The 17393-nt window shown below is 48.2% G+C and overlaps 1 protein-coding gene across 1 annotated transcript in view; it reads left to right on the forward strand.

The window, feature by feature from the left end:
- Window positions 1-17393, forward strand: part of Slit3 (slit guidance ligand 3) — a 588206-nt gene that overhangs the window by 543742 nt on the left and 27071 nt on the right. The window contains exons 26-28 of the mRNA XM_032913200.1: window positions 2390-2514; window positions 8553-8650; window positions 14807-14946. Coding sequence (XP_032769091.1) covers window positions 2390-2514; window positions 8553-8650; window positions 14807-14946 — 363 coding nt within the window. The remainder of the gene's footprint in view (window positions 1-2389; window positions 2515-8552; window positions 8651-14806; window positions 14947-17393) is intronic.

The raw sequence follows: 17393 nt of genomic DNA on the forward strand, positions 1-17393 counted from the left end.
GTGTATGTATGGTGTATGTGTTGTGTGTTGTGTGTGTGTTGTGTATGTATGTGTTGGGTGGTGTGTGTGTGTGTTGTATATATATGTGGTGTGTGTGTGTGTGTGTGTATGTATGTGTTGGGTGTTGTATGTGTGTGTTGTGTGTGTGTATGTGTGTGTGTGTGTGTGTGTGTGTGTTACACATGCAAACACATACCCAGTACAGTGTACACATGGGGGTCAGAAGACCCAATTGTGAGAACTGCTTATGTCCTTTCACCATGTGGACCCCAGGGACTGAACTCAGGTCCTCAGGCTTTGTGGCAAGTGCCTTCACCCACTGAGCCATCTTGTCCTAGTACATGTGACTTTCATTAACTCATTATAATGATCCACTCCTGAGTTTTCACATGGCAGGGTCTAACTTAGACAAGTTTTTATTCATTGTTTTATTTAACATATTAACATATTATTTAATTTTTTTTCTGGGTCAGATTAACTCTCCAACATTTTTATGGGTAGATATCTATAACACCCTCACGGTAAATATTTAGAGCAGCTAAGCCTTAAAGAGGTGGAATGAACTCTCCCCAGTTGGTGATGTGGAGGGTCAAACCCAGAGCCTTGCTCGTCTTGACAAGCATCTCCCACTGAGCTGCATCTGTATCCCAAACTAATTCATAAGTACACAGCAATAGGACCCAGACTCTTCCTAACTCTAGAACATGGGCTTCTGACCCTCACAGTGCTACTGTGTTCTACCACAGCCTACTCAACTATTTCTTGGTTGAAAAATCTTCACAGTGTTTCCATTTTTCCTCTCATGGGGAATGCATGAAGGTGTTTCTCTGTTTAACATTGTATCCTTAGATAAGAGTCAGAGACTCAAAATGATGGGCTGGAAATACGTTGTCTTCAGTTTGCAGACTCGATTTCCAAAGTGGGTGATAATGGACGTGGGCTCCCATTAGTGCCCCCCTGAGCATCCTTTTCTTAAAGAACCAGGTTCCTTTGTCTTACTCTATAGTCAAGAGTATCTATTTTATCTGCCCTTAATTTTGAATTTAATTTCAGAACCTATCTTGCATCTGCATTGAGCGTTCGTCTGTTAATGCCCTTTTCTCATCTCTGAGCATCTCAATGTTCGGTTTTTATTTCCCCTTTAAAACTGCACAGTGTCCCGTGTGGCTGCTGAAAGCAGAAAACATTCCATTGATTTAAAGCTAATTTTAACTTCCTACTTCCTGTTTCTGAGACATCTGATCTGATACTAGAGGGACTCGAATAGCCCTGGAATAGTGGTGCTCAATCTTGACAGGAGTCACCTGCAGAGCTTTAAAAATCACTACTCAGGGGCAGTTCTTGTAACTGGGTAGAACTGCCTAATGTGTAAAGTCGGGATGGGTCCCCAGTTCTTGAAAAATAACATTGGTTCTGGGTCCGACGATCTCTGTTTGAGTTACCACTCTAGGCGTGGGATTTAGGCTGGTTCTGACTTGTCCTTGTGTGTCAAGAGACATCTCTGTGCCCCAGGAAGCCCTCAGTCAGAGGCAAGCATGTGCAGGTGGTTACTCTCATTCTGCTGTGAGCCCAAGTTGGACTTATTTATTTCAGAGCTCTCTGGGGCCATTCTGTTCATCTGCCTACAAATGGTCACTCAGAGTGACTCTTGACTCATCTCCAAATTGAGGACTGTTAGCTCAAGGATAGTTAAAAGTTATGATATTAAACAGAGCATAGATAGATAGATAGATAGATAGATAGATAGATAGATAGATAGATAGATAGATAGATAGATCGATCCATGACTCATGCTCAACACTGTCTACAGCCGTAGGCATAGTCCCCTTATGCAAAGATTTATGGGGACCATGACCTCCTTCCAGCCCATACCAAACGAAACACAAGACACAGTTAAAACTTCCCTGGGTGACAAAGGCAAAGAGCTCCCATCAGCATCTTTCTGTGTGACACCATCACCACTAAGGTCATGAAGAACTCTCCATGTATGCCTTGGCATCCGTCCTTGGCTGTTCTATGGGAAAATGGCTTGGCAGGGGCAAAGAAGGAGAAGGTCGAAACAGAGGCTGTGCTGAGAACTTCCTGGAATAGAAGATACGCAGGAGGGTTCTAATTATGGTGCATTGTTTGCAGATTAGCACCCAAATCGGATCAGGCTAATTACAGTAATTGATTTGACTGCAGAAGTGCTTCTGTATAATGTCCCGCTGTGATTCTTACTCACTGGACAGTCATTGAATTAATGGGACTCTCTCCAGATGGATGTACACCCTCAAGAGAGCCAGAGGCCCTCTGGGCCTAGAGATGGGAAGGAACCAGAGCAGAGGGGAAGGGACGGGAGTTAGCCTACTCAGGGGGCTGCCACCCACTCTCTGGTTTTGTTACTCAGGGCCAGTGGACATTAACATCGTGGCCAAGTGCAACGCCTGCCTCTCTAGCCCATGCAAGAACAACGGCACTTGCAGCCAGGATCCGGTGGAGCAGTACCGCTGTACCTGCCCTTACAGCTACAAGGTAAGGCAGGAGGCCCTGCCCACCACTCACGTCCAGGTTCTTCTTTTGTCCTGGCTGCAGGGAGAGGCCCCATGCAGCTGAAGCTCTGTAGAGTAGCCTGGATGATGCTACAATTCACTGTGACCCACCCCCGCCAAGGGACATTTGCCAACCACATCTCTAGTCTCCTCCAAATTGTCTAAGGCTGCCCACCAGACAGGGCCCATGCCATCTTGGCTGGGATACTCTGAGATGAGAAGGAAATGCTACCTGTGTGGGTTGTTTTGTTTTGCTGTGAGTCACACAGAGATTGCAACCCAGGTAATTAAAAAAGAATGCCCTCTGAGAAAAGGCATCCCTTGAACCCAGTATCCTGACTGCTTTTTCAGAGAATACAGGGATTAGGGACTCAAAGACCCAATGGTCTGGGGCTTCCGAGGCCACCCACATAGTTGGCAAACTCAACAAAAAGGTGGAGACTACCAGTTCTCCCATCCATTGTACCAGAAACCCAGGCTACTTCCAAGACAATCTTTTCCCCCAGCACGGTCCAGAAGTTAGATTGTGCCCCTACTAATATGTGTAGACTACGTGTCATGCTCTCTGCTTGGCGTCAGGTTCACTCGTTCTCCCAGCAAACCTATGAACAAGGAATATTTTATAAGCATGCAAACCGAGCTTCCATAGATTTGGGATTAAAACTCAAGCCCATACAGTCCCAAGGCCAACGTCCTTTACCCTGAAGAGGTTCCTGAATAGCTGACCCCTCTTTCAGTGCCTCACTGGTGCGACTCAATGCTCTTCCGTAGGGTCTGGATGCACTGGACAAGCCAAGAGTCCAGGGTATCCCGTAGCCCATCTTGTGCACCATCTACACAGGCTGAGTGACAGGAACACAGCATCCTCATCCATCCTCACCGGACTGTGCCTAGAACAGGCTTCAGAGTGCAGTTTCTAGGGAACAGCTACCTGGTGGCTTTCTCAGCTACTGTCTGGCTGCTAGCAGACGGTGTCAGAGTGCCACCTATCGGCCTGGAACAAGAAAGCCCAAGGATTCCTTTTAAAACCATCTGTCCCCAAAGCCTTAAATGTAGCCTAGAGTCCAAGCACAGAGACGGAGAGTGAGATAATTCAGGCACGAATCCACTGAGCCCTGTGCGTATGCGTTCAGTGGAGGGGAAGGAGTCCCAGGCTCTGGAATTACAGAGAAGCCATGTGCGGACTGCAGCCTTGCCATGTGCGAGGTGTAGGTCAATGACCAGTGACTTCGCCTCAGGCTTCTCATCCGGACGCCAGGACGCATCCCACAGGTTGGAAGGAATAGATGTACAACCAGTCACGTGTGCAGTATGCCTAGGAAAGGACCCACTGTATGGGAAGCACTTGATAAGCTGACACAGTCCCACCTTTGCCTTCCCTCTTGCAAGCTGCCCTGCCCCTCATAAATGGAGCGAGAGATTAGCCTATGGTACTGCTGCTTTCTTTTGGGACTCGGTTCACAAGTGTCAAGGATTTTCATACATGTTGCTACGCTGCCTTGGGAAACCGGAGATTTCTAAGGGTGCATAGCCATTGCTGTTGGTCTTATGCGAGGCCTGAATGAAGTAATTGGAGTGTATTATCTCACACAGCGCACTTAGTCATCCCCAAGACATTATCCTCATCCTTCTCCTCACTTGAAAGGTCAACTGAGATTTGTAAATACAAGTGCTTACCCACACTCCACCACTCACAAAGCACAGAAGCTAAAGACAGAAATCCTGGTCTTCCCTAGTGACGGACTCTCCCTACTGCTCACCCTTCCACCTGTAAGAGGAAACTCTCTCTCTCTCTCTCGCTCTCTAGCCGAGCTGTAACAAGGCTAAAAACACGTCACGTGCACTTCACCTACCTCAGTGCCAGGCTCAGTAAATATGCCACGTGGCTAACAATCTTGCCACTATTCTGGGATTTAGGAAAGTAAAATATGTCTGCTTCTTTCCCTGCCACTGGGCTTCATGCACACATGTTCGGTGGCTCTGAGTAATACTTCCCGAGCCTGCCTGCGCCTAGGAATCTTATTACGATGTAGGTTCTGATTTGTGAGAGCTGGGGACAGGCCTGAGACGGTATACATTTAACAAGCTCCCAAGGGCTTTCAGGGCTACTAGTCCAAGGGCCACACTTTGAGTTACAAGGTTCCTGAGTGGTTCCCCTGCCTCATCTGACACAGAGATTCCAATGAGGGAGCTGCTCAAAGCACAGATTCTGTCAGAGAGGGGACATGGGGTAGGACAGAGAACAGAGGAAAGAGGACCAAGGAACATCCCAGTTCCCGTAGATTTGAACAAAATACAGCAGAAGATAATTGAGTTGGGCTAATTAGGCACACATTGGGAATGGCGACTGCTTTTCAAGGACGCGTAAGTGACAGAGATCTTCATCTCCAGTCCCAATTACTACATTCTCAAGCAGTGGAAATGCCTCCTAGATTTCTGTGCTCTGCCTAAAGGTCTAAAAGAGATCCTACGTACCACACCACGTGGGTGTGGGGTGGAGAGTCTGCCCAGACCAAGGAAGCGGTACTCTGCGAGACCATCAGAGTAGACAGACCAGATTATAGGCAGGGTTGGAGGGGGCGGTCCCACTGTGTCCTTTCTGAGGTTCTCTTACTCTGTTTTCATAATTATCTCTGTAGTACCACCATCCCCCATGCATGCATCCCTGAGCTTTCTAGCATACTCAGCCCTGCCTTAGGCCAGTCATGGTCATCACTGCTGCTTCCTTACAGGGCTGCATCACCTGGGAGGTATCTTGCAGGCAATGTGATTTACAAGGGTAGTTCATCCCCCTCAGGGCAGATGGAGATTGAGCATCCTTATATGAAATGCTCAAGACCAGAAGCCTCTCGGATTTCAGGTGTCTCTGGATCTTAGACATATGCATACTAAAATATCTTGGGGCTGGGGGACCTGAGGTGTGGGTCTCAGAACCCATGAAAAAGCCAAGCATCATGATGCTAACTTATCATCTCAGAACTGGGCATTGGAGGCAGGCGTATGAGGAGAGCTTGTTGACCAGCCAGCCTAGACAAATGGTCAAGACTCAGGTCCCAGTAAGAGACGGTCCATTGAGTTAGCTCAGTGGGCACTTACTGCTCAAGCCTAGTGACATGAGTTGGATATCTAGAACCCATTGCTACTAAGAGACATTATGACCAAGGCAGCTTTTACAAAGGACAGCATTTGTTTAGGGCTGGCTTACCGTTTCAGAGGTTCAGTCCATTATCATCATGGCGGGAAGCATGGGAGCACCCAGGCAGGCATGGTGCTTGAGGAGCCAAGATTTCTACATCTAGATCCAAAGGTAGTCAGGAGGAAACTGTCCTCTGCAGGCAACTAGGAAGAGAGTATCTTCCTCACTGGACAGAACCTGAGTATCAGAAGCCTCAAAGTCCACCTACACAGTGACACACTTCCTCCAACAAGGCTGCACCTATTTCAATAAGGTCACACCTCCTAAGAGTGCCACTCCTGTGAGCCAAGCATTCAAACACATGGGGCCAAACATTGTAAAGGAGGAAGAAAAGGATTAACTCCACAAAGTTATCCACTAATCTCCACATTCACACTGCAGCATATACTGTACACACACACACACACACACACACATACACACACATATACACACACATGTACACATACACACGTACACACACATGTACACACACGTACACACATAAACACACATGTACACACACGTGTACACTCACATACCACACACACACGTACACACACACACACACACACACAAGTGTGTGTGACACACACACACAACACACTTTGACACATACACATGTACACACACACACACACGTACACACACACACATGTACACACACATACACACACACGTACACATACACATGTACACACACGTACACACATAAACACACACGTACACATACACACGTACACACACACACACACACATACACACAAAGATATCCAGAAAATAGAACCTAAATCTAATAATGAAATTAGCCTGTTTCCTATATTACACATAGCCTGTCATTTTAGGTAATTTTACTATACCCTCATTTTGATCATGACCTGAAGTTGAGGGTAGAATTTTCCACTTGGGGTAGAATTTTCCACTTCTGGTGATCTGTCAGCACCCAGTTGTGTTGCTGTACTTTGGATTCCTAGATTAAGCATACTCCACCTCACTCCCACTTCACGGAACATAAAAACAAAGTCAACGAGAACCAGTCGTTTCCTTACGGCATGTAGCAGCCTGCCTAGACTCAGCGCCAATCCACTCCCCTCCAGAGCCCAGGTTTTTAGAGGAACCAAATGGTCCAGCATAGGTGCCTGGTGCCGAATTTGTGCTCAGCTGTCTGGGCTCATCCGTTGGCCGCCTGTTTCCCTGACTGCTGTGAAGTCTCAGGCCTCTTTCCTCCTTTTCCAAGTCTGCCTTCCCTATCTGTTTAAAGGGGGCGTGATGACGATTGTACCAATCTCACAGTGTTCTTGGGAACATTATATGTGATCATGAATATGAAACGCTTAGCTTGAAGCCTGGGGTGGAAAACGTGCTCAATACCGTGAGTGAGAATTCCTATTACCCTTTCCATTCCAGACGGTGACTTTCAGAAAGCGGGCCCTGAGTCACTGTGGCTTGGGGGGGGAAAGCCAGATAGCTCCTCAAAGCACACATTTCCTCTCACTCTCCCCTCTCAGAAACCTCTGTGCAGGGCATGGACTCACATAAAGAGCCAGACAGGCAGGGACTCTGCCTTCCAGCTCCTGGAGAGGGGCCCGAGGCTCCAGCAGGCAAGAGAGTAGGAGGATACATCTGGGCCCACAGTGGAGGCTCTCTTGGCCTAATGCCTCAGGCTCAACTGGCAGTAAGCACACAGCCAGGAACCCCCCAGTCCCATGCATAGACACTGTCCCAGTCATAGACACTGGCAGCAACAGAAGTCGGGACAGGCTCTTCTCAGACAGATGGTGAGCAGGTGGTGGTGGCAGTGGGAAGGCTCCCATGATCACTCTGGCCTGGCATGCACTCAAGTCACTGAACCCATGGCTCAAAATTCTATACAGCAGATACCGCCCCAGGCCTGGTGCTACTAAAGTCCTATGGCTTGCATGTTCCAAGAGAGTACAGGACCCGTGTCCCAAGTTATAGGGTCTGTGTCCCAAGAGAGAAACAGGAGCCATGGGGGCGAGAGGCTCCCTGGGAAGTTAGGGTTAGTGTCTACAGTCTGAGCTTTGGGGTCACCCACTCAGAACCTTTGTCCTTGTTCCTTCTCCCTGGCGTAATCATCCCCACCTGCCATTCACTGGCTCCTTCTCAGCTCATACCTGCCCTGAAGAGGACCCTGGTCCAATGGAACCCTACTCCTCACTCCAAACTGTTGCAGTTCTTAGTCTGCCCTGGCCTTGGACTCTCCTTTGGAACTTCAGAACAAATGCAGACACCAAAGCTGTACTACAAACCAACCAGCCGAGGAGGAAGTGAGGGGTGGGGGAAAATGTCCCTTTATAGAACGCAGGTCTACGGGCTATACCTTAGCTCTCCCTGCTCGTGGCATGGACGATATTTAAACCTCAGTAACAGAAATGGCAAGACTGTCTGCTAGCTTTTACAGAATGCCTACTGTGTGCCAAGTGTGTTATATAACGCACAATGCTTCCTTCTGTGAAACCTCCCGTGTAATTCTCATAGCAACTCTGTCAGAGGGTAAAGGCTTGTGCCCGTTATCTGCCAAGAAGAGGGGGAGCGGGAACCGAAAACTCACCTGGACTCCCAGCCCATACCCATGCCCTGCAGCTTAGGACAGAGAAGCCTGTGAAGGGAACTGGTCATGAAGGAGCCTGAACTCTGCCCTCTCAACACGACCTCCCCTTCTCGTGAGGAGTGAGTGACCAGGCAATGACTCCCTTTGTCTTGTACTTCATCCATCCATCTCCACTTCATCCCAGAGGATACTGGGAAGTCCCTGGGGTCTCCTGGGTCACTGCAGCCACCAAAAGCCTCACTTAACAGACGCTTCTCCCTCATCTGATCCTCAGGGCAAGGACTGCACCGTGCCCATCAACACCTGCGTCCAGAACCCCTGTCAGCACGGAGGCACCTGTCACCTCAGTGAGAGCCACAGAGATGGGTTCAGGTAAGAGCTCAGCCCTGATCTTCCCTCTTCTTAGAGAGCTTCTGGGTCAGACTCCTTATGGGAATGATGTCAGTGCGGGGAGTATTATCCCTGCCCAATACAGAGGGAACGGGGGCATCAAAGATAAACTCTGTCCCCAGAGTCACAAAGTATTGGTACAGGGATTGGAATCCAAAGGCCAGCCTCCACTCTCTCGGAGCTAGGTCTCCATGGGAGGCAGCGGATGCTGTCTAGAGTGAGAGGATGGGATGTTGGCTAAGAGACCCACCCACCTGGCGATCCCACCACTGCTTTCTGTGTCCCAAATAATAACAGTGGCTACTGCATGCCAGGTGGGAGCAACTCTTACACCATCTCTCCTAAACCTCCTCACGCCGGTATTGGGGGAGGGGAGGTCCTATCTGCATTGAGCAGAGAGGAAACCGAGACCACATGTGGCTAATGGCCACATATCCTGGCTCTTCTTTATCATACCTCTAGTCCTTTCTTACGAAGCGGTAAGATACCCCTGGTCCATCTGTCTCCCAGCAGCATTCAGGGGTGCAGTTTCCCCAGCTGCAACCCCAGCAGAAGCGGGATCGCTGGAAGGGGGCTGGCTTCCACATCGGGTGGGCAAGAGCCCCTCACAATAAAGATGAGACCCTGGTGCCAGACAGGCTCTGGGCGATGTCAAAGCTCAAACCGCATGTAATTAACTTGTCAAAAGCCCTCCAGCGAGGGGCTGCTGTGTGGTCTGGAGACGAACACTCCGGAGAACCCAGCTGGCCCATGCATTCCCCTACCGAGCCAGCTCCAACCAACCAGGGCTCCTAAAAAGAGGACTGCAGGCCCTGTCCCTGTTCCAGGCTGGAGTCAGCCAAGCCACCGGCTTCTCCCGTTCGTCGAGAACAGCCAGCCAGGAACTGTACTCCCAAGGCTGAAAATGTGTTCTGCTCAACTCAGGCCTGAGACGGGAAGCAGAGCTTCCCTGACGGTGACTGTGTGTCAGGGTCCTGCTTCACCCTCTGTCTTGGATGGTTTTCGTGTGAACTGGAAACCTTAACTATGAAATCTGTAGGGGGTGACATGTCTGTGTGTGCTCCCGGGAAGAACCACCTTCTGCTGTAGCTCGACTCTACAGCAAGCAGAGATACAGTAGGGGACTTAGGGGGAAAAAGCGTCCCCTTCAATCCTGAGTCAGTTCCTATGGCTCCACAACCACCCAGCCTCCCTAGACTGGAAATATCCTCTCTATGGTTCTGGAGGACTGACGCCAACCCCCAAGTGTGTGCAGGACCCAGTGGGAGGGCTTTACTGGAAGTCTTGGGCAATCCCAGGCTCACATTCTAGCTCCATGCTGCATCATCACAGAACAGCAGGGCCATGTCTTATCTCCCCATCACTGGCCTAACAACAGTGGTTCTCAGCCTGGGGGGGGGGGGTCACGACCCCGTTGGTGTCAACTGACCCTTTCGCAGAGGTCACTTATCAGATACCCTGCATATTGGATGTTTATATTTCAGTTCATAACAGTAACAAAATTACAGTTATGAAGTAGTATGAAAGTACAGTTATGAATTCTATGGTTGAGGGTCACTACCACCTGGGGGAGTGTGTTAAAGGGTCACGGCATTAGGAAGGCTGAAAGGTCTTATGAGGACGCCATGTTGAATCAGGGATCTGCCCTCACATGACTTCAGTGCACCATCGTAGCCGCATCAACTCCACTTCCAAAGGTCACATTTGAGGCCCAGAGGGGGAGTCCTTCAGCCTACCCTTTTTGGGTCCACAGCCCAGTGCACATCACCTCTAAAGTGTCAGAATTCCAGAAGCATCACCTGCCTTCTTCACTCGGGTGCTACTGTATCTTGCTGCATTTGCCTGCTGACCAAATGAGCAGCGGCCAAGGCTGAAGATGTAGCTGGGCCACAGAGCATTTCTGCAAAAAACTGTAAAACAGACAAACCAATAAATGAATTAGATACATGATAAATAGGTACATACATACATACATGCATACATACATATATACACATGCATGCATAGATACATACATATATACATACATACACACATACATGTATACATACATACATAGAATACATACACACACATGCATGCACATACACATAAGAAGCCACAGGGCTAATCATTCAGGAGAACATAAAAAGGAAGATGAGACCTTAAAGTCTGAGCAAAGCCTCCCTGCTAACTCACTGCTCCTGGTGTCGCCCTGCTCCGGGTTCTCAAATTATTTCCACTCATGACCCCTTTTTGTCTGGAATATTTTTAGTCAACCCAGGCTATGAAAATGTATAACAAAATGTCAGGCCAGAGAGATGGCTCAGTGGTTAAGCATGCTGGCTACTCTTCCAGAGAGCATACACTTAATTCCCATCATTCTATGGTAGCTCACAGCTGTCCATAACTCCAGTTCCAGGGACCTGACACCTTCAGGTATCCATGGGTACTGCATGCACACGATCCACATAGATATTTAAATATACACACATACATACAGGTAAAACACCCAATCACATAAATTATTTTTTAACAATTTAAAGTATATGAAAAAGTCATAGTCTTTTATATGTAGGCTGTAACAAGAATCCTAAGTTTATTTTAAAACAATTCTTAGGTGTGTGTATATATTATATATTATTGGTACTATTTATTAAAGACAAGTTTATATACTAATGAGAGTAATTAAATGTTGGCTAAATAGATCATATTGTCAGACACAAAGCACTTTCAATGTTTTTTTTTTTAGAATCGATAGATACTTTTATTTTTAAATCACCAGTTGTTAGACCAGCGCTTTGCATAAAGACGTGGTTCAAAAATGACAGAAGTATGTTTAGGACCATTTCAGAGACTGTTGGAAATTCTATCCTAAACACAAGCCAAAATCCATGTACCAACTTTTTATGACTCTCTCCAGCTAGCAGCTCCAATAGCACGTTCTTCGGGGTATTATTTACTCCTTGACAGTTTCACACATGTATACAATGTATCTTGCTCATATCCAAACCAAGTAACCCCTCCCACTCTGCCCAGATTTCTACCAAGACATCTGCCTTCCAACATCATGTCCTTTTTATTTAATGACCCATTGGGTTCAATTAGTACTTCAAGCATGTGCATGGGCGTGGGACTATCCACCAGAGCACAGGCAGCCTACCAACAGCCATCGCCCAGAAGCAGAATCACCCTCCCCCCTCAGCAGCCAGCAGCTGCACACAGCTCCTCAACTAGAAATGTATCCTCTCCTGCCCATGCTGGAATGTTGACTGGCCTGATCCTGTGCAGGTCTTGTATTGGCAACCATAACTGCTGTGCGTTCATGAGTAGAGCAGCTACGTCCTTCCAGACAGTGTTTTAACAGTACTCATTACCATCCTCCGGCTCTTATATTCTGTCCACGTCCCCTTCCCTGATGTTTCTTGATGAGCCTTGCAAGAGTTGATTTAAATGTCACATGTGGGGCTGAATATTCAGTTATCACTTATGCTCCACACTTGACCAGCCACCTTTGATAGTAGCTCTAATCTACAGGTAGAGACATAACTATTTAGAGCCATATGACAACCTGTCCCTTTAGCAAGACAATAGTAGTAAGTTCTAGCCTCGAACCTAGGACCTCCTGAGCCATGGGTTATGGCTTAGGTGGGCAGTGTTTGGCTGGCATTCCCTCCCATGAGGTATTCATCAGATCCAATCAGAAATTGGTTACACGCGTAACAGTCACGTCACTAGTGCACCTGTGATACATCCTCCTGGAAGATGGGGATTGTAGCATGAAACACCCACCACAGGGCAAACTCGTTAAGGATACTTTCTTCCCTCGGTGTCCTGCATAGAACCTTCTGGCATCCTGAAATCCAGTCAATAGAGACTCAGTTCTTTTCGGTCAGTTCTAGCTTGATTTCTTTACGTCCTACGACCAAAGTGTCAAACAGCGATTTTAAAAAAAAAACTTAAACGTTCTAACACAGGGCAATCCAAAGATTATACCAACCTGATGAGGAGCGATGGTGGGGAAAATATTAAAAAGTCTTTACTGTTTTAGTTTAGAAACTCCATCAATATTCACAGTTCTGTATTCAAACCATTATGCTTCCCTTAGCAGTGCAGTAAAAATACTGCAAATTCATAACATACAGAAGGCTCCAGTCTGCGTAGAGGTGTTTCGGGCAGTACAGTGACACCATGCACAGGGCAAAGTGTACGTGTATGTTCAGAACCAAAGCTGCGGAGAAGTCATGTGATATGGCACCCGCAAGCACTGCCAGAAACACCTGGGATCCATTATGCATTTGATTTTTAATTAAATGTCGGACTGTGTTCGCTCGGAGACCTTTGACTGTTGCCAGAATCTTCCCAATCCCTACATTCAGTTACGGGAATCCCATATAGGGTCACAATCCACCGTTTGAAAAGCTTCGTCTTGAGAACCCCTTGGAGGTACCTGATAAGGACAGAGGAGACTTTGACGTCCTCCCCACCCTCTCTCCAGACATTAGCAACATCTACTCTGTTGACCAGCCACCGTGTCTGTCGCCCCTGCCAGGCAATCCCAAGACCCCAGAATTGGATCCTTAGAATGAAACATTACTGGAGGAGGGGGAAACTATAACAATTAATGCAGGGGGCTGGAGAGATGGCTCAGCGGTTAAGAGCACTGACTGCTGTTACAGAGGTCCTGAGTTCAATTCCCAGCAACCACATGGTGGCTCACAACCATCTGTAATGAGATCTGATGCCCTCTTCTGGTGTGTCTGAAGACAGCTACAGTGTACTCACATATATAAAATAAATCTTTTAAAAAAAAAAAAACAAAAACAATTAATGCCATTGTTTAAGGCCTTTTAGTATCTGCCCCTGTGTGGCTATTTAAAAAAATTGACCCTTATCACGATGCCTGGGTCCGCTCTTCATGAGCTCAACCCTCAGAAGTCCTTGGACTTTTGTAGAAAATGTGATACGGTCTCCAGGTTGTAAGGAAACAGGTAAAGTAGTATTCTGGGCCCATGAAGTTGGCTTTCTCTTAGCTTAGTTTGCTTTTTAATCCATTTGCAAAATCAGAGCTGTCGCCAAGTAGAGGTCTGGACTTCAGGTCTACAGCTGGTGCACTTTCGCGGACGGCCATAACTCTCTGACCTGAACCTCAGCCCTGAAAGAGAGAGCTTCATAGAAGCAGGTCATCAGACACTAGCTCCCTCCCACCCCTCAGCATGTCCTAGCCTCTGGCTGCTTCAGTGCTGCCTGGTGCTACCCGGGCCTCGTCTGTTCTTTTAACCTTGCATGGCCACTCCTGTGAGCAAGGTTTGGCAGGGCTGGTGTAGGGAGAGGTAATCTCAAACAGATGTACCAGAGCGGAGGCAAAAGAAAGAAATGCACCTGCTGGTGGATGTCCTTTGAGATAAGCTCACAAAGGGTCCACAGTCTTGGCAGGAGAGAGATCCTCTCACTTCACCTCCTCAGAAGCTGAGGGAGCAAGATGTGACAGGAATGGGCAGTAGGGGAGACGGTTATGGTGTGTATGTGTGTGTGGGGGGGGGATGATTCTAGAACTAAGTATCGAGAGTGATTTTTCATTGCTGTGTGCCCTCCACTTGTTTTCTGCTTTCATTAAATCTCATGACTACCCAAAGTCAGACATCTAGAAAGTACCAGAGCAGAATGCACTCCAGAGATGCCTGGTTACAGAGCCATGACCTTGACAGAGACACCCTGTTTACCCCGCAGCATAGAAAGTCTGCCTTAGAATGAAACATTACTGGGGGAGGGAGGAGGCTGCTTTTCTGGCCTTCTCTGTGTACTCCACAGAGGAGTTGATTGAAGGGGGTTGTTCGAATACACTTGCAGGGATTTAAGCCATTTCCAGAAAACCACTTCCAGGTTTGAGGGAGGTGTAGAGGCCTTGCTGGTGCAAAGCAACAGGCAAGATAGAGAACATTGCCTGGCCAAGAGTAGCTAGACAAAATAGCCTTGTATGTCTTCCTCCTTGGGTCCCCAAGGTTTCAGTGCCCAGTATGTTTCAGACCTCCAGCCACAAGAGAGACCTGACAAACTGTGTTTTCTGCCCCCCTCCCCCACACCTTTCTGCCTACCTCTACGACCCTCCCTGTTCCCTGACCCCGGAACCCCGTCCTTTCTACGCATGCGCCCCTAAAGCTGCTCCTGCCCCCTGGGCTTTGAGGGACAGCGGTGTGAGATCAACCCAGATGACTGTGAGGATAACGACTGTGAAAACAGCGCCACCTGTGTGGACGGGATCAACAACTACGCATGCGTGTGCCCGCCGAACTACACAGGTACAGACATTGAGGGCAGTGCCCATGTTGGGGTGTTTTGTGGGGTCGAGAGTAGCACTAAGGATGCGATTTTCTGATAATATCCTGGAAGGAGGAGGGACCCCACCTCCTCTCCAAGAGAGGGCTCCCCAATACCCTCTGGGTTGCTTGTCCCTCTCCTCCACCTTCACCCTGTCCCGAGTAAACCTCTACTTCCTCCCTGCTTTGGAACATACCAGGCTTTCTCATCTGCCTGTGTGGCGCCCGCCTGTGCGCGCTTACAGCCACCCCCTTCGTTAGGAGCCCCACATGTTTGAGGCTGGGCAGAGAGACGCTTTCACTGTTGGTGTCTAGATCTGGAAATCTGCCTATAGGAACTGGAAATGCAAAACTGAACAAGACCCAGCTCCTTCCCGGAAAAGGCTTAAAGGTCAGACCGAGAAACACTAGCTTCAGGGGGAGAAGACGTCTGGGGTGGTGGGAGACCCGAGTGGAGAACTTATCCCAACTGGTGACTATAGAGAAGGCTCCCACGGGAAGGAATCCTTAAGAATGCCTCCACCCACGTGCCACCAAGCCCAGTGCCGATGTTTCCTGCATCCACAACCCTTCCTGAGTAGAGTTAAATCCACCATTAGCTTGGGAGGCAAAATGTCACCAAGTGATATAGGCAGCCTGCTTTGTGACCTGAAGTGGCATTTTCCCAGACTGCACCTCCATGAACTCTTCCGAGGGTCAACCCTTAAAACCAGTAATACGTATAAAACCTTGAGAAACTCTGCCTACGGTAATAATCATCTTCTTGGAGCTGAAAAGCAAACAGATAAGAACCAAACAATAAGAGTTGTGGACACTTCTGCTTTAGGGAATGCTGTTTGTGCTCATTCCCCGTGTACTCGGTCTCTTCTTACCCCACCCACAACGCCGTTACAGACCTAGACGTAAGTGACGTCATTTGGAAATCCAAAGGGGTTTCCGCGCCATACTGCATAGGGCCCAGCTCTTCTGTGAAGTGGAGCAGGAGATGGGAAGTGCATGCGGCGGCTCCTGGAAGCAGTTGTCATGCCTGAGAGGAGGAAGGGCAGAAACTCCCTTTGCCCCTCAGAGACTGCTGTTAAACAAAGAAACCCTGTCTCAAAATAACAAAAATAAAACCAAACAAAAAAAGAATATGCTCTGGCTGGAGAGATGGCTCAGTGGTTAAGAGCACTGACTGCTCTTCCAGAGGTCCTGAGTTCAAATCCCAGCAACCACATGATGGCTCACAACCATCTGTAATGGGATCTGATGCCCTCTTCTGGTGTGTTTGAAGACAACAACACTGTACTCAAACATAAAATATATAAATCTTTTAAAACGAATGTGCTCAATGCCAAAATAGAATCACAAACGGCACTGCTAGCAGCTGAAGAGAAGGAAAAGAGGTTCAAATTGCCTCTGTGGCAGAGACGGACTTCAACAAATGCCCAACGTGCAGATGGACATTTATGTGGGCAGCCACGATGAACCCTGTGCCCGGGGTCCCTCCTGGTATCTGCAGGTCTCTGGCTTATACAACAGATGCGTTGCCCTGTCCCTGGAGAGGGGAAGCATTACAGCTTCTTCTCAAAACACATCCACCTCCTACACAGACACTTGTCTACTCCCTGAGTTTCTGTGGGGGACCAAGAAGAGGAGGAGGCCTCCCAAGAAGTGCCTCTCCCTGGGCAAATGTTGAGAGGTCCAAATCAGGGCAGGGCAGGGGTCAGCCAGGCCTCACCACAGGGGAGACCAGCCTCTGAGGCCATGCCTCATGCAGTCACTGCCCAGCCACCTTCATACTTCTGCCCTCTCAGCCTCCTATTCCCTCCTGACCCCAACCCCCTACCCTTCCGGAAAGAGCATCCATCATTAGACGTTTTCCTCTCTTAGATCACCCAGGCCCAGCAGTTAAAAACAGTCTGCTCTTTCACAAGACCTGGGTTCGAGTCCCAGCACCCACATGGGAGCTCACATTGTAACTCCAGTCCTGGGGGATCAGATGGCCTATACTGACCTCTGAGGATACTAGGCCTGCATGTGGCCACAGACATACATTCAGGCAAAACACTTGTACACGTGAAAATGAAAAGAAATAAATTTTTCCAGGAAAAAATTAAATAAAATCCTTGCTTTAAACTCATTCACTGCTCCATGATACAGTCCTGCCCCCCCCATTTCTACATTCCTTAATGTACAGTTATTGGATTTATCCACAAGCTTCATCCCTCAGTATTTATGACACATCAGGCCTTTTCTGCAGCACCGTGAACTTCAAAGGTGATGTACCCGGAGGTCAGAACTGCGAGTTCCTTTATTTCCTTCTCTGAAGCACGCCAAGGGCTTTCTTGCCTGTCGCAGATACAGCGTGCCTGGCCCATTTTCCCAGGAAGTCTCCTCTGGCCTCCTCAGCAGAGTTGTATGTAGATTGCCCTCTGCATCCACAATTT

This window comes from Rattus rattus, chromosome 9 (assembly GCF_011064425.1).
Source record: "Rattus rattus isolate New Zealand chromosome 9, Rrattus_CSIRO_v1, whole genome shotgun sequence".
Classification (NCBI taxonomy): Eukaryota; Metazoa; Chordata; class Mammalia; order Rodentia; family Muridae; genus Rattus; species Rattus rattus.